Source organism: Haemorhous mexicanus, chromosome 29 (genome assembly GCF_027477595.1).
Source record: "Haemorhous mexicanus isolate bHaeMex1 chromosome 29, bHaeMex1.pri, whole genome shotgun sequence".
NCBI classification, from domain to species: Eukaryota; Metazoa; Chordata; class Aves; order Passeriformes; family Fringillidae; genus Haemorhous; species Haemorhous mexicanus.
Window position 1 is genome coordinate 5,818,226 of NC_082369.1, and position 22,973 is coordinate 5,841,198.

General features: G+C 59.1%; 1 protein-coding gene across 1 annotated transcript; it reads left to right on the top strand.

Moving 5' to 3' along the window:
- Positions 1-434: 434 nt before the first annotated feature.
- CERS1 (ceramide synthase 1) lies at positions 435-21,886 on the top strand. Its single transcript, XM_059869742.1, has 7 exons — positions 435-682; positions 13,456-13,615; positions 15,402-15,582; positions 18,180-18,341; positions 20,434-20,581; positions 21,233-21,369; positions 21,747-21,886. Exons 1-7 carry the CDS (start codon positions 461-463, stop codon positions 21,787-21,789), a joined length of 1,053 nt encoding a protein of 350 aa, XP_059725725.1. The 5' UTR covers positions 435-460; the 3' UTR covers positions 21,790-21,886.
- The last annotated feature ends 1,087 nt before the right edge of the window (positions 21,887-22,973 follow it).

Consider the following 22,973-nt stretch of genomic DNA (forward strand, 5'->3'; position numbering starts at 1 on the left):
TCACGGTGCCATGCCGTGCCATACCGTGCCATCTCTGTTCCATGCCGTGCCATCTCTGTCCCATCTCTGTCCCATCTCCGTGTCATCACCGTGCCATACCGTGCCATGCCGTGCCATCTGTGTCCCATCTCCGTGCCATCTCCGTGCCATCTCCGTGCCATCTCCGTGCCATCACGGTGCCCTCACGGTGCCATGCCGTGCCATACCGTGCCATCTCTGTGCCCCTCCCAGCCGCCCCCCGGGCGGGCACGGCGCTTCCCCCTCTTCCCTCACCCGCGGCACCCAATTCCCTTTCCCCCCTCTCCTCCGCGCTCCCCCGCCTTCCTCCCTCTCTCTGCCCGGGAGCCCCGAGGGGGCCGGGCCGTGCCAGGGGGCGGCTCCAGCCCGGTACCGGCGCGGGGGGAGCGCGGTGCCCGCCCCGCCGGAGCCTGCGCGGGGCCGCGGCCGTGCCAGCTCCGCGATGCCGCCTCCGGAGCCCATGCCCGGCTACGGGGAGCTGCTCCGCCGCTGCTACGGCAGCCTGGCCGGGGCGGCGCGGAGCTGCGGGGACTGCGGCTGGGAGCTGGCGCTGCGCACCTGGGCCGAGAACGCGCACCTGGGCTGGGCGGAGGTGCTGCTCTGCGGGATCTGCGCGCTGGGCTGGACCGCGCTGCGCCGCGCCTGCTCCCGCCGCCTCTTTCGGGTCAGTACCGGGCTCCGGGAGCGACGGAACGGGGCTGGGAGCGGGGGGAAGGCGGGGGAGTCGCTGCGGGGCTCGGGGATTGCGTTTGTGGGGTCGGGGATGCGCCCCGGGAGCGCGGAGCATCCCGAGGGAGCGGGAGAGCCCCCCCGCCGCCTTCCGCCGCCTCCCCCCGCCGCCCCGCCGGCGCGGCAGCCCCGCAAGGCTGAGCGGATTTTCTTCCAGGTTATTGCCAGGTTGTTCCGTGCCTTCCTCCGGCGCTGCAGCCCGGAGGATGGAGCATCCCGGTGCACCGGGAGATCCCCACCCCCTCCTCCGTTTCCCTCTCCGCCATCCCCCCCCTCACCCCCAGATCCATCCCCGCATCCTCTCGAGGCTGAGGTTATTTCTTCCCGGTTATTCCCAGATTTTTCTGCCTTCCCCGGGGCTGCATCCTGCAGGATTGGAGCATCCCGGTGCCCCCCCTCTCCATTTCTCCCTCCGCGTTTCCATCCCTGCCCCCACAAGGCTGAGGCGTTTTTCTTCCCGGTAATTCCCGGATTTTGCCGTGCTTCCATGCCTTTCCCGGGGCTGCATCCTGCAGGATTCGAGCCCCGGCAGCACCAACAGAGCCCTCCCTGCTCCTTTTTCCCCTTATTCCCCCCAGCGTTTCCATCCCCACAAGGTTGAAGGTCATTTCTTCCCGGTTATTCCCAGATTTTTCCGCCTTTCCCGGGGCTGCATCCTGTAGGATTTGAGCACCCCGGAGAACCGGCAGAGCCCCCCCTGCTCCTTTTCCCCTTTATTTTACCCCACGTTTCCATCCCCACCAGGCTGTCCGTTATTTCTTCCCGGTTATTCCCGGTTTTTGTGCCTTTCCCGGGGCCGCATCCCGAAGGATTTGAGCCCTCCCTGCTCCTCCCCCGCTCCCGTTCCCATCCCCGCATCCCCAGAAGGTCACGGATTTTTCCTTCCCGCTCGTCCCTTGCCCGGGGGGAAGAAGAGGGGACACGGAGGGCACACGGAGAGGACACGGAGGGGACACAGAAGGGACACAGAAGGGACACAGAGGCGACACATTCCTGCAGTTTTTGGAGCAGATCTCCGTGCCTGGCTCGCTGCTGCAGCGCTGCCGCCGTCCGGCCCCGGAGCGCTTCCCCCGCCGCTGTCCCCCCTCTGTCCCCTCGCTGTCCCCCGCTGTCCCCGCTGCCAGGCTCGGGGACAGGCCGAGCGGGGGTCCCCGGGCAGGGGGAGCGGCTCTTGGTGGCTGTCCCCATCCTCCCTGTGCTCCGTTTCCTCGGAAGGTGCTGCCGGCTCTGCCCCGGCCTCCAGCACAGAACCCTCGGGGACCTGGAGGATTTGGGGTTGGGGACAGTGAGGATTTGGGGTTGGGGACCTGGAGGATTTGGGGTTGGGGACCTGGAGGATTTGGGGTTGGGGACCTGGAGGATTTGGGGTTGGGGACAGCGAGGATTTGGGGTTGGGGACAGTGAGGATTTGGGGTTGGGGACAGTGAGGATTTGGGGTTGGGGACCTGGAGGATTTGGGGTTGGGGACCTGGAGGATTTGGGGATGGGGACAGCCTTTTGTCAGTGACCTCGAAAATTTGGGGTTGGGGACAGCCTTTTGTCACCTCGAGGACAGGGGGTTGGGGACAGCCTTTTGTCAGGGGACCTGGAGAATTTGGGGTTGGGGACAGCCTTTGGTCACCTCGAGGACAGGGGGTTGGGGACAGCCTTTTGTCAGGGGACCTGGAGAATTTGGGGTTGGGGACAGCCTTTTGTCACCTCGAGGATTTGGGGTTGGGGATAACCTTTGGTCACCTGGAGGATTTGGGGTTGGGGACAGCCTTTGGTCGCCTCGAGGATTTGGGGTTGGGGACAGCCTTTTGTCAGGGGACCTGGAGAATTTGGGGTTGGGGACAGCCTGTTGTCACCTGGAGGATTTGGGGTTGGGGACAGCCTTTGGTCGCCTCGAGGATTTGGGGTTGGGGACAGCCTTTGGTCGCCTCGAGGATTTGGGGTTGGGGACAGCCTTTTGTCACCTGGAGGATTTGGGGTTGGGGACAGCCTTTTGTCACCTGGAGGATTTGGGGTTGGGGACAGCCTTTGGTCACCTCGAGGATTTGGGGTTGGGGACAGCCTTTGGTCACCTGGAGGATTTGGGGTTGGGGACAGCCTGTTGTCACCTCGAGGATTTGGGGTTGGGGACAGCCTTTGGTCACCTCGAGGTGGCTGGGCCAGGCCTGGCTGCTCTTCCCTGGCTGAGCCGGGGGCTCAGGGTGTCCCTCAAGGGGTCCCGTGGGCTCCTGGCCTCGGGTGAGCTCCAGCCGAGCCCTCCTGGGCTGGGGGTGAGCATTGTGAGCAGAATTTGGGCTGGGAGTTTGTGCCAGGCTGGATTTCCCCCGTTCCCTGTCTGTCCATGATGTGTGGAAGGGACTGAAGATGAGGATTGTGTGGAGAATTTGTGCCAGGCTGGGTTTCCCTCGTTCCCTGTGAGAGGTCAAAGGGCTGAGGACTGTGGGTGAGGACTGTGAGGGGAATTTGTGCCAGGATGGATTTCCTTCATTTCCAGTCTGTCCATGATGTATGGAAGGGCCTGTGGGTGAGGATTGTGAGGGGAATTTGTGCCAGGCTGGATTTCCCTCGTTCCCTGTGGGGTTCTGAGGGGTGAAAGGGGCTGAAGGTGAGGAAAGTGCTGGGAATCTGTGCCAGGCTGGATTTTCCCCATTCCCTGTCTGGCTGTGAGGGGTCAAAGGGGCTGAGGGTGAAGTTTGTGAGGGGAATTTGTGCCAGGCCTGATTTCCTCCATCCTCTGTGAGGGGTTGAAGGGACTGTGGGTGAGGAAAGGGCTGGGAGTTTGTGCCAGGCTGGATTTCCTTCATTTCCAGTCTGTCCACGGTGTGGAAGGGACTGAAGATGAGGATTGTGAGAGGAATTTGTGCCAGGATGGATTTCCCTCATGTCCTGTGGGGTTCTGAGGGGTGAAAGGGGCTGAGGGTGAAGTTTGTGAGGGGAATTTGTCACAGGCCTGATTTCCCCCATCCCCTGTGAGGGGTTGAAGGGACTGAAGATGAGGATGGTGAGGGGAATTTGTGCCAGACTGAATTTCCCTCATTCCCAGTCTGTCCATGATGTGTGGAAGGGGCTGTGGGTGAGGACTGTGAGGGGAATTTGTGCTGGGAATTTGTGCCAAGCTGAATTTCCCCAATTCCCTGTCAGGGGACTGGGAACCCTGACAGGTTCTGAGGGCTCGAAGGGGTTGTGGGTGAGGAATGTGAGGGGCATTTTTGCCAGGCCGGATTTCCCTGGCAGCTCCTGGCAGCTCCTGACAGGTCCTGGCAGCCCATGGCAGCCCATGGCAGCCTCTGGCAGCCCCTGGCAGGTCCTGGCAGCTCCTGGCAGCTCCTGGCAGCTCCTGGCAGCTCCTGGCAGCTCCTGGCAGCCTCTGGCAGCTCCTGGCAGCTCCTGGCAGCTCCTGGCAGGTCCTGGCAGCCCCTGGCAGCTCCTGGCAGCTCCTGGCAGCTCCTGGCAGCTCCTGGCAGCCTCTGGCAGCTCCTGGCAGCTCCTGGCAGGTCCTGGCAGGTCCTGGCAGGTCCTGGCAGCTCCTGGCAGCCCCTGGCAGCTCCTGGCAGCCCCTGGCAGCCCCTGGCAGGTCCTGGCAGCCTCTGGCAGGTCCTGGCAGCCTCAGGCAGCTCCTGAAAGGTCCTGGCAGCCTCTGGCAGGTCCTGGCAGCTCCTGGCAGCCTCTGGCAGCTCCTGGCAGCTCCTGACAGGTCCTGGCAGCCTCTGGCAGGTCCTGGCAGCTCCTGGCAGCCCCTGGCAGCTCCTGGCAGGTCCTGGCAGCCTCAGGCAGCTCCTGAAAGGTCCTGGCAGCCTCTGGCAGGTCCTGGCAGCTCCTGGCAGCCCCTGGCAGCTCCTGGCAGCTCCTGGCAGCCTCTGGCAGCTCCTGGCAGGTCCTGGCAGGTCCTGGCAGGTCCTGGCAGCCTCTGGCAGCCCCTGGCAGCTCCTGGCAGGTCCTGGCAGCACCTGGCAGCTCCTGGCAGCCTCTGGCAGCTCCTGGCAGCTCCTGGCAGCCCCTGGCAGGTCCTGGCAGCTCCTGGCAGCTCCTGGCAGCCCCTGGCAGGTCCTGGCAGCTCCTGGCAGGTCCTGGCAGCTCCTGGCAGCTCCTGGCAGCCTCTGGCAGCTCCTGGCAGCTCCTGGCAGGTCCTGGCAGGTCCTGGCAGCCCCTGGCAGCTCCTGGCAGCCCCTGGCAGCCCCTGGCAGGTCCTGGCAGCCTCTGGCAGGTCCTGGCAGCCTCAGGCAGCTCCTGAAAGGTCCTGGCAGCCTCTGGCAGGTCCTGGCAGCTCCTGGCAGCCTCTGGCAGCTCCTGGCAGCTCCTGACAGGTCCTGGCAGCCTCAGGCAGGTCCTGGCAGCTCCTGGCAGCTCCTGGCAGCTCCTGGCAGCCCCTGGCAGCTCCTGGCAGGTCCTGTCAGCCCCGAGGTGCCGTTCCCTGGGGAAATGGGTCACGCCTGTAACTGCAGAAGGGCCAGGGGGGCTGGGGGGTTCCTGTGGCTCCAGCTGCCCGTGCCTGATGCTGATGAGATGCTGAGCAGGGCTCTGGTGGCATCAGCTTTCCCCAGGGCCAGCTCAGGCTCCAGGGCTGTATTTTAAAAAGATTGGAAAATTTCCTGGCTGGACTTGCTGCGGGCAGGGAGGAGAATTGTGGATTTTCTGTGAGAGCTGCCAGGTTTGGGTCTCACCGGGAGGGAAGGGCTGGGTGAGGATGGTCCAAGGGGAGAAAAAGGAGTTTGAGCCCAGGAGCTTCTCCCCTGCTCAGGATTTTGCTTCTGGGGGCATCCTTCCTCACTTGGAGGCTGAAATGACTGATCCTAATCCTAACCCCAGCCTAATCATAACCCTGACCCTAATCATAACCCTGATCCTAACCCTAACCCAACCCCAACCCTAAACCTAACCATAATCCTGACTCTAACCCTGATCCTAACCCTAACTCTAACCCTAAACCTAAAACTAACTCTAACTCTAACCCTAAACCTAAAACTAACTCTAACTCTAACCCTAAACCTAAACCTAACTCTAAACCTGACCCTGACCTGCTGTGTCCAGGTTTTCAGGATGTCCCAGTGTCCTCTGCAGGGAGAAATGCTGGAAAATGTGCTCAGGGCAGCAGGGCTGGGGGGGAGCGACCCAGAGCAGCGCCAGGGGGATGTGGGAGCTGGAAATCTGGGATGCTGGAAATTCAGGATGTTGGAAATCCGGGATGCTGGAAAATTTTGATTCTGGAAATTCAGGATTCTGGAAATTCGGGATGCTGGAAATTCAGGATTCTGGAAATTCGGGATGCTGGAAATTCAGGATTGTGGAAATCCTGGATGCTGGAAATTCAGGATTGTGGAAATTTGGGATGCTGGAAATTCAGGATTCTGGAAATTCAGGATGTTGGAAATTTGGGATGCTGGAAATTCAGGATGTTGGAAATTTGGGATTCTGGAAGTTTGGGATTCTGGAAGTTCAGGGTGCTGGAAATTCAGGATTCTGGAAATCCAGGAGTCTGGAAATTGAGGATGTTGGAAATTTGAGATTCTGGAAATATGAGATTCTGGAAATCCAGGAGTCTGTAAATTCAGGATGCTGGAAATTCAGGATTCTGGAAATTTGGGATGCTGGAAATCCAGGATTCCTGGCGTCCTTCCCCCCACCTCCAGCCCTGCCAGGAGCTCATTTCCCAGTCCCAGCCCTGGGCGTGGGGGATGTCCCCAGATTGTCCCCCAGCCTGCGTGGGAGCCGAGGACACCGAACGGGGCAGGCTCTGCTCCTTCCTCCCGAGCTGGGGCAGGCTCTGCTCCTTCCTCCCGAGCTGGGGCAGGCTCTGCTCCTTCCTCAGAGCTGGGGCAGGCTCTGCTCCTTCCCCCGAGCTGGGGCAGGCTCTGCTCCTTCCCCCCGAACTGGGGCAGGCTCTGCTCCTTCCTCAGAGCTGGGGCAGGCTCTGCTCCTTCCTCCGGAGCTGGGGCAGGCTCTGCTCCTTCCCCCGAGCTGGGGCAGGCTCTGCTCCTTCCTCCGAGCTGGGGCAGGCTCTGCTCCTTCCCCCGAGCTGGGGCAGGCTCTGCTCCTTCCTCAGAGCTGGGGCAGGCTCTGCTCCTTCCTGCCCGAGCTGGGGCAGGCTCTGCTCCTTCCTCCGGAGCTGGGGCAGGCTCTGCTCCTTCCTCAGAGCTGGGGCAGGCTCTGCTCCTTCCTCAGAGCTGGGGCAGGCTCTGCTCCTTCCCCCGAGCTGGGGCAGGCTCTGCTCCTTCCTCAGAGCTGGGGCAGGCTCTGCTCCTTCCCCCGAGCTGGGGCAGGCTCTGCTCCTTCCTCCGAGCTGGGGCAGGCTCTGCTCCTTCCTCCTTTACTGGGGCAGGCTCTGCTCCTTCCTCAGAGCTGGGGCAGGCTCTGCTCCTTCCCCCGACCTGGGGCAGGCTCTGCTCCTTCCTCAGAGCTGGGGCAGGCTCTGCTCCTTCCTCCGGAGCTGGGGCAGGCTCTGCTCCTTCCTCCGAGCTGGGGCAGGCTCTGCTCCTTCCCCCGAGCTGGGGCAGGCTCTGCTCCTTCCCCCGAGCTGGGGCAGGCTCTGCTCCTTCCCCCCGAACTGGGGCAGGCTCTGCTCCTTCCTCAGAGCTGGGGCAGGCTCTGCTCCTTCCCCCGAGCTGGGGCAGGCTCTGCTCCTTCCTCCGGAGCTGGGGCAGGCTCTGCTCCTTCCCCCGAGCTGGGGCAGGCTCTGCTCCTTCCTCCGAGCTGGGGCAGGCTCTGCTCCTTCCCCCGAGCTGGGGCAGGCTCTGCTCCTTCCTCAGAGCTGGGGCAGGCTCTGCTCCTTCCTGCCCGAGCTGGGGCAGGCTCTGCTCCTTCCTCCGGAGCTGGGGCAGGCTCTGCTCCTTCCTCAGAGCTGGGGCAGGCTCTGCTCCTTCCTCAGAGCTGGGGCAGGCTCTGCTCCTTCCCCCGAGCTGGGGCAGGCTCTGCTCCTTCCTCAGAGCTGGGGCAGGCTCTGCTCCTTCCCCCGAGCTGGGGCAGGCTCTGCTCCTTCCTCAGAGCTGGGGCAGGCTCTGCTCCTTCCACCCCGAGCTGGGGCAGGCTCTGCTCCTTCCCCCGAGCTGGGGCAGGCTCTGCTCCTTCCTCCGAGCTGGGGCAGGCTCTGCTCCTTCCTCCTTTACTGGGGCAGGCTCTGCTCCTTCCTCAGAGCTGGGGCAGGCTCTGCTCCTTCCTCAGAGCTGGGGCAGGCTCTGCTCCTTCCCCCGACCTGGGGCAGGCTCTGCTCCTTCCTCAGAGCTGGGGCAGGCTCTGCTCCTTCCTCCGGAGCTGGGGCAGGCTCTGCTCCTTCCTCCGGAGCTGGGGCAGGCTCTGCTCCTTCCCCCGAGCTGGGGCAGGCTCTGCTCCTTCCTCAGAGCTGGGGCAGGCTCTGCTCCTTCCTCAGAGCTGGGGCAGGCTCTGCTCCTTCCACCCCGAGCTGGGGCAGGCTCTGCTCCTTCCCCCGAGCTGGGGCAGGCTCTGCTCCTTCCTCAGAGCTGGGGCAGGCTCTGCTCCTTCCTCAGAGCTGGGGCAGGCTCTGCTCCTTCCACCCCGAGCTGGGGCAGGCTCTGCTCCTTCCTCCCGAGCTGGGGCAGGCTCTGCTCCTTCCTGCCTGAGCTGGGGCAGGCTCTGCTCCTTCCTCCGGAGCTGGGGCAGGCTCTGCTCCTTCCCCCGAGCTGGGGCAGGCTCTGCTCCTTCCTCCCTGAGCTGGGGCAGGCTCTGCTCCTTCCTCAGAGCTGGGGCAGGCTCTGCTCCTTCCTCAGAGCTGGGGCAGGCTCTGCTCCTTCCCCCGAGCTGGGGCAGGCTCTGCTCCTTCCTCCGGAGCTGGGGCAGGCTCTGCTCCTTCCCCCGAGCTGGGGCAGGCTCTGCTCCTTCCCCCGAGCTGGGGCAGGCTCTGCTCCTTCCTCCGGAGCTGGGGCAGGCTCTGCTCCTTCCTGCCCGAGCTGGGGCAGGCTCTGCTCCTTCCTGCCCGAGCTGGGGCAGGCTCTGCTCCTTCCTCCGGAGCTGGGGCAGGCTCTGCTCCTTCCTCCGGAGCTGGGGCAGGCTCTGCTCCTTCCCCCGAGCTGGGGCAGGCTCTGCTCCTTCCTCAGAGCTGGGGCAGGCTCTGCTCCTTCCTCAGAGCTGGGGCAGGCTCTGCTCCTTCCCCCGAGCTGAGGCAGGCTCTGCTCCTTCCTCAGAGCTGGGGCAGGCTCTGCTCCTTCCTCAGAGCTGGGGCAGGCTCTGCTCCTTCCCCCGAGCTGAGGCAGGCTCTGCTCCTTCCTCCCCGAGCTGGGGCAGGCTCTGCTCCTTCCTCAGAGCTGGGGCAGGCTCTGCTCCTTCCTCCGGAGCTGGGGCAGGCTCTGCTCCTTCCTCCCCGGAGCCCGGAGCTGCTCAGGGACAGGAGCCACAACAAAGGGGCCTTTGTCCCCCGGGGCTGCTCTGCTGTGTCAGCACCCGGCTCCTGCTGTTTCTCCTTCCCCCGGGACATGAAATCCAGGGGATGAAATCACTTCTGCCCGGAACTTGGGTGGGAAAATCGCTTTTTCCCACTGGCGCAGCTAGGAAATGTTGGCCAGAGCAACGGGGAGGGGAAACTGAGGCACGGAGCTGCTGGTGTCCCCCAGCTGCTCGGGGTGGGTGGCAGTCACTGCCCCGGTGTTCCCAGGAGCAGAAGGACAGAGGGGACAGGGGGCACAGAGGGGACAGGGGGCACAGAGGGGACAGGGGGCATAGAGGGCCCCGAGCCCCCTGGGGCCCCCCCAGCCCTGGAAGGGGCCGGAGCCTCGCTGGGGGTGAGGCCAGGCCGGGCTCGGGAGCTGTCCTGGCTCATCCTCCCCGCTGGCACTGGCAGTTCCCGGGGCTGCTCCGTGCCAGCCGCTCCTTTGTGTCCCTGGGGAACGTTCTGTGCCCCGGCCAGCCCTGGCACCGGCCCTGGCACCAGCCCTGGCACCGGCCCTGGCACTGGGTGTCCCTTCCCCCGTTCCCTAATGGAATTAGGGATCCCTGGGGATGGAATTAGGGATCCTTGGGGGTGGATTTCGGGATCCCTGGGATTGGATTTAGGGATCCCTGGGGGTGGATTTAGGTATCCCTGCGGGTGGATTTAGGGATCCTTGGGGATGGGTTTAGGGATCCCTGGGGATGATTTAGGGATCCCTGAGGATGGATTTAGGGATCCCTGAGGATGGATTTAGGGATCCCTGGGGGTGGATTTAGGGATCCCTGGGGGTGGGTTTAGGGATCCCTGGGGATGGGTTTAGGGATCCCTGGGGATGGATTTAGGGATCCCTGAGGATGGATTTAGGGATCCCTGGGGGTGGATTTAGGGATCCCTGGGGGTGGGTTTAGGGATCCCTGAGGTTGGATTTAGGGATCCCTGGGATGGATTTAGGGATCCCTGGGGATGGGTTTAGGGATCCTGGCTGTGCTGGAAGCCCACAAAGGGAGCAGCCGCGTTCTCTCCTCCCCGCGGGTGTTCCCGACCCCGGGGGCAGCCCCAGCTCTGCCGGGCTCCTGTGCCGGCCCCTTTGGAACCGCGGCAGGAGGAGGAGGAGGAGGAGGAGGAGGAGGAGGAGGAGGAGGAGGGGAGGCTGCCCTTTAAGCAGAGCCCCGTGACATCACCGCCAGCAGCCCTGGGCTCCTCCAGCCCCAGCCAGATCCCGGCTCCCGACGCGGCTCCGTCGCCCGTAGCAACAGGCATCTCTGCGCCGTCACCATGGCAACGGCAGCCGGGTGATGGGAGGACATCCCCCACCCCCCTCCCCCCTCCGGGGCAGAGCTGGCTCCTGTGGGCGGCCCCGGCGACACCCCCGTGTCCCCCCTGTCCCCCTCCGGAGCCCCTGGGATGGAGGAAGGGCTGGAGCTGGGGGAGCCCTGAGGGGCCTCTGACCCCAAACCCCTGTGGGGTGAGCAGGAGAGCTCAGATCCCAAATCCAGCCTGGGACAGGGGAAGGGATCCCACAGATCCCTGTGGTCCTCTGTGCCCCAAACCCCTGTGGGGTGAGCAGGAGAGCTCAGATCCCAAATCCAGCCTGGGACAGGGGAAGGGACCCCACAGATCCCTGTGGTCCTCTGTGCCCCAAACCTCTGTGGGGTGGGCAGGAGAGCTCAGATCCCAAATCCAGCCTGGGACAGGGGAAGGAGTGGAACTGGATGATCCTTGTGGTCCTTTCCACCCCAAACCCCTGTGGGGTGAGCAGGGGGCTGAGGCTCAGCATCCTAAAGCTGTCCCTGCCCCACAGACCCCACAGATCCCTGTGGTCCTTTCCATCCTAAACCCTCATGGGGTGAGCAGGGGGTTGAGGCTCAGCATCCCAAATCCATGCTGAGACAGGAGAAGGTGTTCCTGCCCCACAAACCCCACAGATCTCTGTGGTCCCTTGTGCCCCAAACCCCTGTGGGGTGAGCAGGGGGCTGAGGCTCAGCATCCTAAAGCTGTCCCTGCCCCACAGACCCCACAGATCCTTGCAGTCCCCTCCACCCCAAACCCTCATGGGGTGAGCAGGGCGATGAGGTTGAGTGCAGATCCCAAATCCACGCTGGGATAGGGGATCCCTGCCCCACAGACCCCACAGATCCCCGTGGTCCTTTCCACCCCAAACCCTTGTGGGGTGAGCAAGGCTTTGAGGATCCCAAATCCCCTGGGCTGTCCCCGTGTCCCTGCCGTGTGCCACCCCAGGAACTGAAACTTTCTGTGCATTTTTGATTCCCCCTGCTCCTCTTCTCCCCTTGGAAAAGGCCTCAGCAGCAGGGGACGTGTCCAGAAACCCCAGAGCTTTTGGGATTGGAGCCCAGAAACCCCAGAGCTTTTGGGATTGGAGCCCAGAAACCCCAGAACTTTTGGGATTGGAGCCCAGAAACCCCAGAGCTTTTGGGATTGGAGCCCAGAAACCCCAGAGCTTTTGGGATTGGAGCCCCTGGAGAAGGGGCCAAGCACCAGGGACAGCTGGGGTCTTAATTTAGGAGCAGAAAGTGCTGACCCGGGCAGGGTCCTGTTACCCTGCAGAGTTTTGTTTTCACCTGGGGCTCACCCGGAGCAGTTCTGGGGGGGATTTGGGATTTCTCAGGGACCCTGGAGCTGTCACTGCCCTGGTGGGAGGCAGGAATGGGGTCTGGAAGGGCTCAGCTGCCAGCAGGGGCTGGAAACCCTCCCTGGGGCAGGGAAAATCCCCTCTGGGACACAAAAAAATCCCCCCTGCTTCACAAAACCCTCCCTGGGACACAGGGGAGGGCAGCACCCCTGCTCCCTTTATTCCCAAAAAAAAAGAGGCTGTGCCTTGCTGGATCCATTTATTCCCAAAAAAATGAGGCTGGGTCAGTTTATTCCCTCCAAAAATGAGGCTAGGTCAGTTTATTCCCCCCAAAATGAGGCTGGGTCAGTTTATTCCCCCCAAAAATGAGGCTGGGTCAGTTTATTCCCCCCAAAAATGAGGCTGGGTCAGTTTATTCCCCCCAAAAATGAGGCTGGGTCAGTTTATTCCCCCCAAAAATGAGGCTGGATCCATTTATCCCCCCAACCCCGAGGCTGTTCCATGTTTTGCGGTGACTCCCAGCGTGTCCCTGTCCCCCTGGGGAGCCAGGACCAGGAATTTCAGGAATTTCCTTGGCTGACCCCCCCTGGGGAGCTTTGGGGAGGTTTGGGGAGGGAAATCCCGACGGGATCGGGGCTGGAAAAGGCTCTGGGAACACGGGGAGGGGTGGCACAGCACCAGGTCCCCGCCGCTGGTGGCACCTGGTGGCACCTGGTGGCAGTGCCAGCGTGCCCAGGGCTGTGCCCAGCCCTTCCCTGCCCGTCCATTTCCCTTTTTTTCCCGGGAGCCGCCGGCTCCATCCGCCTGGATCCGCCTCGGGGCTTTCCTGCCATTTATTGGGATTTTCTGCATTCCCGGCTCCACCCTGGCAGCGCCAGCCGTGCCCGGGGCGCCCCGGGGAGGGGCAGGGTGCTCCGGGAATGCTCCGAGGGTGGGGAAGATGCTCCGGAGATACTCCGGGGAGGGGCAGGGTGCTCCGGGGATGCTCCAGGGAGGGGCAGGATGCTCCGGGGATGCTCCAGGGAGGGGCAGGGTGCTCCGGGGATGCTCCGAGGGTGGGGAAGATGCTCCGGAGATACTCCGGGGAGGGGCAGGGTGCTCCGGGGATGCTCCAGGGAGGGGCAGGATGCTCCGGGGAGGGGGAAAATGCTCCGAGGATGCTCCGGGGATGCTCCGGGGATGGGGAAGATGCTCCGGGGAGGGGAAAGATGCTCCGGGGAGAGGAAAGATGCTCCGGAGATACTCTGGGGAGGGGAAAGATGCTCCGGAGATACTCCGGGGAGGGGCAGGGTGCTCCGGGGATGCTCCGGGGAGGGGCAGGGTGCTCCGGGGATGCTCCGGGGAGGGGAAAGATGTTCCTGGGATGCTCCGGGGAAGGGCAGGATGCTTCAGGGATGCTCTGGGGAGGGGAAAGATGCTCCGAGGATGCTCCGGGGATGCTCCAGGGAGGGGAAAGATGCTCCGAGGATGCTCCGGGGATGCTCCGAGGAGGGGGAAGATGCTCCGGGGAGGGGGAAGATGCTCCGAGGATGCTCCGGGGATGCTCTGAGGAGGGCAAAGATGCTCCAAGGATGCTCCGGGGTTGCTCCAGGGAGCGGCAGGATGCTCCGGGCCCCCCTTTGCACAGCTCCAGGAGGGTCTCCCCCCTCCCTATTTCCCCTTCCCCAGCCTCACTCCTGCTGGCACCACCCTTGGATGCTGCCCAGCCCCCTGGGTGAGGTTTTCCTGATGGAATTCCCCCTTTTCCTCGCAGCCCTTCGGGGAGTGGTGCCAGCTGCAGCCCAAAGATGCTGCCAAGATGCCCGAGAGTGCCTGGAAGTTGTTTTTCTACTCCCTGTCGTGGTCCTACGGCGCCTACCTGCTCTTCTGCACCGACTACCCCTTCTTCCACGACCCCCCCTCCGTCTTCTACGGTGAGGACACAGCAGAGCCACCCCCAAATTCCCTTTTTTAATCCCTTGTTTTGTCCTGCTCTGGCTGCAGAAAGGGCACCCGGGGGTGTCTGGGCATTCCTTCCCTTCGGTCACTTGGTGGCTGCTGGAGGGGCCGAGTGAATCAGGAACGCAGAGGATGAATCATGGACAATTAAATCATGGGCAGTAATTAAATCATGGGATGGGCTGGGCTGGGGAGGAGCTTGAGGATCAGGTCATGGCCATGGGCAGCAAGTCAGGGCTTAAAAATCTCCTCATTCCAACCCCTGCACTAAACCAGGCTTAAAAATCTCCTCATTCCAAGCCCTGAACTAAATCAGGCTTAAAAATCTCCTCATTCCAAGCCCTGCACTAAACCAGGCTTAAAAATCTCCTCATTCCAACCCCTGAACTAAATCAGGGTTAAAAATCTCCTCATTCCCCCCCTGCTCAAGTCAGGGCTTAAAAATCTCCTCATTCCAACCTCTGCACTAAACCAGGCTTAAAAATCTCCTCATTCCAACCCCTGAACTAAATCAGGCTTAAAAATCTCCTCATTCCAGCCCCTGAACTAAACCAGGGCTTAAAAATCTCCTCATTCCGACCCCTGAACTAAATCAGGGCTTAAAAATCTCCTCATTCCAACCCCTGAACTAAATCAGGGCTTAAAAATCTCCTCATTCCAACCCCTGCACTAAACCAGGCTTAAAAATCTCCTCATTCCAAGCCCTGAACTAAATCAGGCTTAAAAATCTCCTCATTCCAAGCCCTGCACTAAACCAGGCTTAAAAATCTCCTCATTCCAACCCCTGAACTAAATCAGGGTTAAAAATCTCCTCATTCCCCCCCTGCTCAAGTCAGGGTTTAAAAATCTCCTCATTCCAACCCCTGAACTGAATCAGGGTTAAAAATCTCCTCATTCCAACCCCTGCACTAAACCAGGCTTAAAAATCTCCTCATTCCCCCCCTGCTGTGGACAGGGACACAAACCCAACACCACACTGAGAACAATTTGCAAAAACTAATCTATAGATTATTATTTAAGAAGTAATTTTTATTTTCTATAATAATATAGATATTATTATTTTACAACAATCTATAATAATATAGGTAATTTTATTTTCTATAGTAATATATATTATTATTTTATAATAATATATAATCATATAGGTTATTTTTATTTTTGATAATAAGATAGATTATTTTAATTTATCAATGATAATTCAAATTATCATTTTATAGCAGTATATAATAATCTATATTACTTTATTTTCTATAACAATATTGATGAGTTTTTCTATAATAATATAGATTATTATTATATTATTTATATTATTTTTATTTTTCTATAATAATATATATTATTGTTATTGTTATTACTATTAATTTTAATTTTTATTCTTATTTTTACTCTCACCAACACAAATCAACTGGGGGTGGTTTCAAGCTGGCAGCAGGGCACTATTATTATTATTATTATTATTATTATTATTATTATTATTATTATTATTATTATTATTATTACAATTATGGTGATGATTATTATTATTACAATGCTGATGATTATGATGATGATGATTATTATTATTAATATTGCTACCACTATTATTATTAAGAGTAATTTTAATTTTAATTTTTCTATGATAACAATAACAAAATAATTTCAATTTTTCCATAACAACAACAACAAAAATATTTTAATTTTTCTCTAATAATAATAACAACAAAAAATAATGATTTCTATTTGCATTTTCATTTCCATTCCCATTTTCCCTGCGTGTTTCAGGCTGGCAGCAGGGCATGGAGGTGCCCAGGGACATTGCCCTGGCATACCTGCTGCAGGGCAGCTTCTACGGGCACTCTCTGTACGCCACGGCCTACATGGACACGTGGCGCAAGGACTCGCTGGTGATGCTGCTGCACCACGTCGTCACCCTGACCCTGCTGGCCTCCTCCTACGCCTTCAGGTCAGCCCTTTCCCCATTCCATTTCCCTGGTTTTCCCCATTTCCCCATGGTTTCCCCCATTTTCCCCATTTCCCCACTGTTTTTCCCCATTTACCCCCATTTACCTGCAGTTTTTCCCATTTCCCCACAGCTTTCCCCCATTTCTCTGCAGTTTTTCCCATTTCCCCACTGTTTTCCCCCATTTCCCAGCAGTTTCCCCCATTTCCCCACAGTTTCCCCCATTTCCCAGCAGTTTCCCCCATTTCCCCACTGTTTTCCCCCATTTCCCCACAGTTTCCCCCATTTCCCCACAGTTTCCCCCATTTCCCCACAGTTTTTCCCATTTCGCCATGTTTTTTCCCTATTTCCCTGTGGTTTTTCCCTGCAGTTTTCCCCATTTCCCCACAGTTTTCCCCCATTTCCCTGTGGTTTTTCCCATTGCCCCACAGTTTTTCCTCATTTCCCCACAGTTTTCCCCCATTCTCCACAGTTTCCCCCATTTCCCTGCATTTTTCCCTATTTCCCCATGGTTTTTCCCCATTTCCCCACAGTTTCCCCATTTCCCTGCAGTTTTTCCCCATTTCCCTGTGCTTTTTCCCCATTTTTCCCCATTTCCCCACAGTTTTCCCCCATTTCCCTGTGGTTTTACCCCATTTTTCCCCATTTCCCTGTGGTTTTTCCCCATTTGCCCATGGTTTTTCCCCATTTTTCCCCATTTCCCTGCAGTTTTCCCCCATTTCCCCACAGTTTTTCCCCATTTACCTGCAGTTTTTCCCATTTCCCCGCAGTTTTCCCCCATTTCCCCTGTTTTTTCCCCATTTTCCCCCATTTCCCCACAGCTTTCCCCCATTTCTCTGCAGTTTTTCCCATTTCCCCACTGTTTTCCCCCATTTCCCAGCAGTTTCCCCCATTTCTCTGCAGTTTCCCCCATTTCCCCACAGTTCCCCCATTTCCCCACAGTTTCCCCCATTTCCCCACAGTTTTTCCCATTTCGCCATGTTTTTTCCCTATTTCCCTGTGGTTTTTCCCTGCAGTTTTCCCCATTTCCCCACAGTTTTCCCCCATTTCCCTGTGGTTTTTCCCATTGCCCCACAGTTTTTCCTCATTTCCCCACAGTTTTCCCCCATTCTCCACAGTTTCCCCCATTTCCCTGCATTTTTCCCTATTTCCCCATGGTTTTTCCCCATTTCCCCACAGTTTCCCCATTTCCCTGCAGTTTTTCCCCATTTCCCTGTGCTTTTTCCCCATTTTTCCCCATTTCCCCACAGTTTTCCCCCATTTCCCTGTGGTTTTACCCCATTTTTCCCCATTTCCCTGTGGTTTTTCCCCATTTGCCCATGGTTTTTCCCCATTTTTCCCCATTTCCCTGCAGTTTTCCCCCATTTCCCCACAGTTTTTCCCCATTTACCTGCAGTTTTTCCCATTTCCCCGCAGTTTTCCCCCATTTCCCCTGTTTTTTCCCCATTTTCCCCCATTTCCCCACAGCTTTCCCCCATTTCTCTGCAGTTTTTCCCATTTCCCCACTGTTTTCTCCCATTTCCCAGCAGTTTCCCCCATTTCCCCACAGTTTTTCCCATTTCGCCATGTTTTTTCCCTATTTCCCTGTGGTTTTTCCCTGCAGTTTTCCCCATTTCCCCACAGTTTTCCCCCATTTCCCTGTGTTTTTCCCATTGCCCCACAGTTTTTCCTCATTTCCCCACAGTTTTCCCCCATTCTCCACAGTTTCCCCCATTTCCCTGCATTTTTCCCTATTTCCCCATGGTTTTTCCCCATTTCCCCGCAGTTTTCCCCCATTTCCCCTGTTTTTTCCCCATTTTCCCCCATTTCCCCACAGCTTTCCCCCATTTCTCTGCAGTTTTTCCCATTTCCCCACTGTTTTCCCCCATTTCCCAGCAGTTTCCCCCATTTCCCAGCAGTTTCCCCCATTTCCCCACAGTTTCCCCCATTTCCCCACAGTTTTTCCCATTTCGCCATGTTTTTTCCCTATTTCCCTGTGGTTTTTCCCTGCAGTTTTCCCCATTTCCCCACAGTTTTCCCCCATTTCCCTGTGGTTTTTCCCATTGCCCCACAGTTTTTCCTCATTTCCCCACAGTTTTCCCCCATTCTCCACAGTTTCCCCCATTTCCCTGCATTTTTCCCTATTTCCCCATGGTTTTTCCCCATTTCCCCACAGTTTCCCCATTTCCCTGCAGTTTTTCCCCATTTCCCTGTGCTTTTTCCCCATTTTTCCCCATTTCCCCACAGTTTTCCCCCATTTCCCCGTGGTTTTACCCCATTTTTCCCCATTTCCCTGTGGTTTTTCCCCATTTGCCCATGGTTTTTCCCCATTTTTCCCCATTTCCCTGCAGTTTTCCCCCATTTCCCCACAGTTTTCCCCCATTTCCCTGCAATTTTCCCCATTTCCCCACAGTTTTCCCCCATTTCCCTGTGGTTTTCCCCCATTTCCCCGCAGTTTTCCCCCATTTCCCTGTGGTTTTCCCCCATTTCCCTGCAGTTTTTCCCATTTCTCCACAGTTTCCCCCCATTTCCCCACAGTTTTTCCCCCATTTCCCCGTGGTTTTCCCCCATTTCCCCACAGTTTCCCCCATTTTCCCCCATTTCCCGTGGCTGTCCCTCAGGTACCACAACGTGGGGGTGCTGGTGCTGTTCCTGCACGACGTCAATGACGTGCAGCTCGAGTTCACCAAGCTCAACGTCTACTTCAAGCACCGCGGCGGCGCCTTCCACCGCCTCAACGACCTGGTGGCCAACGCCGGCTGCCTGGCCTTCAGCGTCAGCTGGTGCGTCTGGGCTGGGCCCTGGTCCTAAACCTGGCCTGGTAGGGCTGGGCTGGGCCCTGATCCTAAACCCGGCCTGGTGGGGCTGGGCCCTGGTCCTAAACCCGGCCTGGTGGGCCTGGGCTGGGCCCTGATCCTAATCCTGGCCTGGTGGGCCTGGGCCCTGATCCTAAAACTGGCCTGGTGGGGCTGGGCTGGGCCCTGATCCTAAACCTGGCCTGGTGAGGCTGGGCTGGGCCCTGATCCTAAACCTGGCCTGGTGGGGCTGGGCTGGGCCCTGATCCTAAACCCGGCCTGGTGGGCCTGGGCCCTGATCCTAAACCTGGCCTGGTGGGGCTGGGCTGGGCCCTGATCCTAAACCCGGCCTGGTGGGGCTGGGCCCTGATCCTAAAACTGGCCTGGTGGGGCTGGGCCTTGATCCTAAACCCGGCCTGGTAGGGCTGGGCTGGGCCCTGATCCTAAAACTGGCCTGGTGGGGCTGGGCCCTGATCCTAATCCTGGCCTGGTGGGGCTGGGCTGGGTCCTGATCCTAAACCCGACCTGGTAGGGCTGGGCTGGGCCCTGATCCTAAACCCGGCCTGGTGGAGCTGGGCCCTGATCCTAATCCTGACCTGGTGGGGCTGGGCCCTGATCCTCAACCCAACCTTCTTCCCTGATGGATTTGTGTCCCTGATCCTAAACCTGACCTCGTGGGTCTGGTTTGGGTCCCTGATCTCAATCCTGACCTTCCCCGGTGGGTTTGGGTCCCTGATCCTAAACCTGACCTTCCCTGCTGGATTTGTGTCCTTGATCCCAGTCCTGGCCCTCTTTGGAGGATTTCTGTCCCCCTGATCCCAGTCCTGGCCCTCTTTGGAGGATTTCTGTCCCCCTGATCCCAGTCCTGGCCCTCTTTGGAGGATTTCTGTCCCCCTGATCCCAGTCCTGGCCCTCTTTGGAGGATTTTTGTCCCCCTGATCCCAGTCCTGGCCCTCTTTGGAGGATTTCTGTCCCCCTGATCCCAGTTCTGGCCCTCTTTGGAGGATTTCTGTCCCCCTGATCCCAGTTCTGGCCCTCTTTGGAGGATTTCTGTCCCCCTGATCCCAGTCCCCTCTCCCCTGCTGGTTTTTGGGACCTCCCACCATCTCCTGGGGCCGAGCTCCTGCTGGGCTGGAATCCCTCTGTAGTGCGGGGTCTGAGCGCCTGTGAAATTCCGTGTGACACTGCTGCTGGTGACACTGCTGCTGGTGACACTGCTGTGACACTGCTGTGACACTGCTGCGACAAACGACCCGGGCAGGGGGGGAGGAGGAGGAGCCACTGCCATTTCCCGGCAGGAAAAGGGAGGCGAAACTGTCCCAAATTCCAGCTAATCCTGGAAAACAAAGAGATGGAGGAGGGATGGATGGATGGATGGATGGATGGATGGATGGATGGATGGATGGATGGATGGATGGATGGACGGACACAGGGATGGATGGATGGATGATGGATGGACACAGGGATGGATGGATGGATGATGGATGGACACAGGGATGGATGGATGGATGATGGATGGATGGATGGATGGATGGATGGATGGATGATGGATGGACACAGGGATGGATGGATGGATGATGGATGGACACAGGGATGGATGGATGGATGGATGGATGGATGGTGGATGGATGGATGGATGGATGGATGGATGGATGGATGGATGGTGGATGGATGGATGGATGATGGATGGACACAGGGATGGATGGATGGATGGATGGATGGATGGATGGATGGATGGATGAACACAGTGATGGATCCATGGATGATGGATGGACACAGGGATGGATGGATGGATGGATGGATGGATGGATGGATGGATGGATGGATGATGGATGGATGGATGGATGGATGGATGGATGGATGGATGGATGGATGGATGGACACAGGGATGGATCCATGGATGATGGATGGACACAGGGATGGATGGATGGACACAGGGATGGATCCATGGATGGGTGCATGAACAGTCTGTGCTGGCCCCGTCCCTTTCCCAGGAGCAGAGTTGGGGCTCAGGGGGGCTGTGCTGGCTCTGTCCCCTGCCAGGGGCACACTGACCCCGCGCTGTCCCCGTCCCTGGCAGGTTCTGGTTCCGTCTCTACTGGTTCCCCCTCAAGGTGCTCTACGCCACCTGCCACTCCAGCCTCCAGACCGTCCCCAACATCCCCTTCTACTTCTTCTTCAACGCCCTGCTGCTCGTGCTCACCCTGATGAACATCTACTGGTTCCTGGTGGGTGATCCCGGGCTGCTGGCCGCCCCACAGGGAGCTGCCTGCCCAGGCTGGCCTTGGGGACAGCAGGGAGGTGTCCCCTGGCCTTGGGGACAGCAGGGAGGTGTCCCCTGGCCTTGGGGTCAGCCCTGTCCTTGCTGCTGCGGCTGGGGTGGCAGCGATGGAGGAGGTTTGGGGATCGGGGGGAAGGCTGGGGGGTTCCCTTGGGAATTCGGAGTGTCTGACAGCCCGGGGTTTGAGAGAGAGAGGTGGGAACGTCCTGGGAATGTTCCTGCATCCCAGAAAAGGGGATTTGGGAGAGGTGTGAACGGCCTGGGAATGTTCCAAAGGGGATTTGGGAGAGGTGTGAACGGCCTGGGAATGTTCCAAAGGGGATTTGGGAGAGGTGTGAACGTTCTGGGAATGTTCCTGAGCCCCAGGCTGCGGGGAGGGCTGGAGAGGGGACATCCATGGGGCAGGGCAGGGCAGGGAGCTGCTGATTCCATCACCCCTGGGATGAACCCGGGAATTGTCCCTGGAGTTCTGCTCCCCATCCCGGGGCTGTGACCATCCCGGGGGAGCTGCCCTGCCCGAAATGGGGTGGGGGCAGCAGGGAAAGGTCCCCCCCGGCCTGGGGCCGTGCCTGAGGGTCCCTGTCCCCCTGTCCCCCAGTACATCGTGCTGTTCGTGGCCAAGGTGCTGCTGGGGCAGATGCAGGAGGTGAACGATGTCCGTGAGTACGACGTGGAGGAGAGCAGGAAACCCGGGAAGGAGGCTGGGATCCCGCTGCCCCAGGCTCTGAAGGAAGGGTATGTGGAATTCCAGGCTGCTTTGGGCCAGGAAACCCTAAAGCACATCCAGCTCCACACCTGGGACACCTCCCCTGCCCTGGGGCACGGCCAGGGATCTGCTCTGGGAATTCCCTCCCCACCCTCCCAGCCAGGAATCCCTGCCCAATATCCCACCCAAATCTCCCTTTTCCCAGTTAAATTCCATCCCCTGTGTCCTGCCCCTCCAGGCCTTGTCCCCAATCCCTCTCCAGCTCTCCTGGAGTCCCTTCAGGCCCTGCCAGGGCTCTGAGCCATGCCTGGAGCCATCAGAGTGCACAGATCTGGGGACAGGAGGGGGCAGTGAGGGAGGGATCTGCCGTGGCCAGGGGCTGACCTCGGGCTCTGCTCTCCCCCAGGCTGCACCTCAAGAACGGCCTCGTCAAGGACAAGAGGTTGTGAGGGCTGGCACTGCCCAGGACCCGGCTCGGGGACCCTGCCAAGGACAGGCCCGAGGAGAACTTCCCCCTGCCCCCCTGCCACCCACTGCCAGGACAGGGCCCCTCGGGGCTGGGCCCGGCCCTGTGCCCCGTCCCCTGGGGCTGGGGGCTCCCAGTTTGGCCCAGTTTGGCTGGGACACTGGTGGCTGTGCTGGCCCAGCTGGGATCCGGGGCTGCCTTTGTGTCCCTGGTGTTGCTCCACGTTCTCAGCCCTGCTGTGACACCCCCAGACCCTCCCTTGAGCCCTCCCCAGCTGCTCCTGCAGGGTCCTGCCCTGGGGAGGGCACCCCGAGGCCAGCTGTGCCCCAGCTGTGCTCCAGCTGTGCTCCAGCTGCCACCCAGGCACTGCAGAGGTGACCTTGCAGGAGTCACTGTCACCTGCAGCTGCCCCTGCCTGGGAATCCTCCTCAGGAGCTCCAGCCCAGCCCTCTGGAGGGGGCCCAGGAGGTTCCATTTCCCTGGAAAAATCCCGAGTGGGTCTTGGAGAGGCTTCAAAAGGGTCCTGCAGGTCCCTGCCAGGGGATTCCCCCAGGACCGACCCCTGGCTGAAGGAAGGACAGAGAATTCCTGCTCTGGGGCTGGGATTTTGGGAAGAACAGAGAATTCCTGCTCTTGGGCTGGGATTTGGGAGGAACAGAGAATTCCTGCTCTTGGGCTGGGATTTTGGGAAGAACAGAGAATTCCTGCTCTGGGGCTGGGATTTTGGGAAGAACAGAGAATTCCTGCTCTTGGGCTGGGATTTTGGGAAGGACAGAGAATTCCTGCTGCCAGGGTTGGGATTTTGGGAAGAACAGAGAATTCCTGCTCTTGGGCTGGGATTTGGGAAGAACAGAGAATTCCTGCTGCTAGGGCTGGGATTTTGGGAAGAACAGAGAATTCCTGCTGCCAGGGTTGGGTTTTTGTGAAGAGAGAATTCCTGCTGGGATTTTTCCATGTTTGGTCTCTCCAGACTTGTTGTGTCTGAGCGGGGACAGACCCTGAGTGGGGCTGTGGGAATGTCCCCAAGCTGTGGCAGGACCTTGTCCCCCCCTGTGACCTCCAGGGTGTCAGAGGAGCCTCCCAGGGCTGGAATTCTTGGGTTTTTTGTGGGATTTGCAGGGCAGGAAGGGAACTGATCCCAGCACGGGCCGGAGCAGAGCTGAGTGA

What these genes read in the sequence shown, in the direction of transcription:
- CERS1 (XM_059869742.1), top strand. Translation starts at nt 461, where the DNA reads ATGCCGCCTCCGGAGCCCATGCCCGGCTACGGGGAGCTGCTCCGCCGC. An exon ending in CCCCCCCTCCGTCTTCTACG is followed by an intron (nt 13,616 to 15,401) that starts GTGAGGACACAG and finishes TGCGTGTTTCAG; the next exon opens with GCTGGCAGCAGGGCATGGAG. An exon ending in TGAACATCTACTGGTTCCTG is followed by an intron (nt 20,582 to 21,232) that starts GTGGGTGATCCC and finishes CCTGTCCCCCAG; the next exon opens with TACATCGTGCTGTTCGTGGC.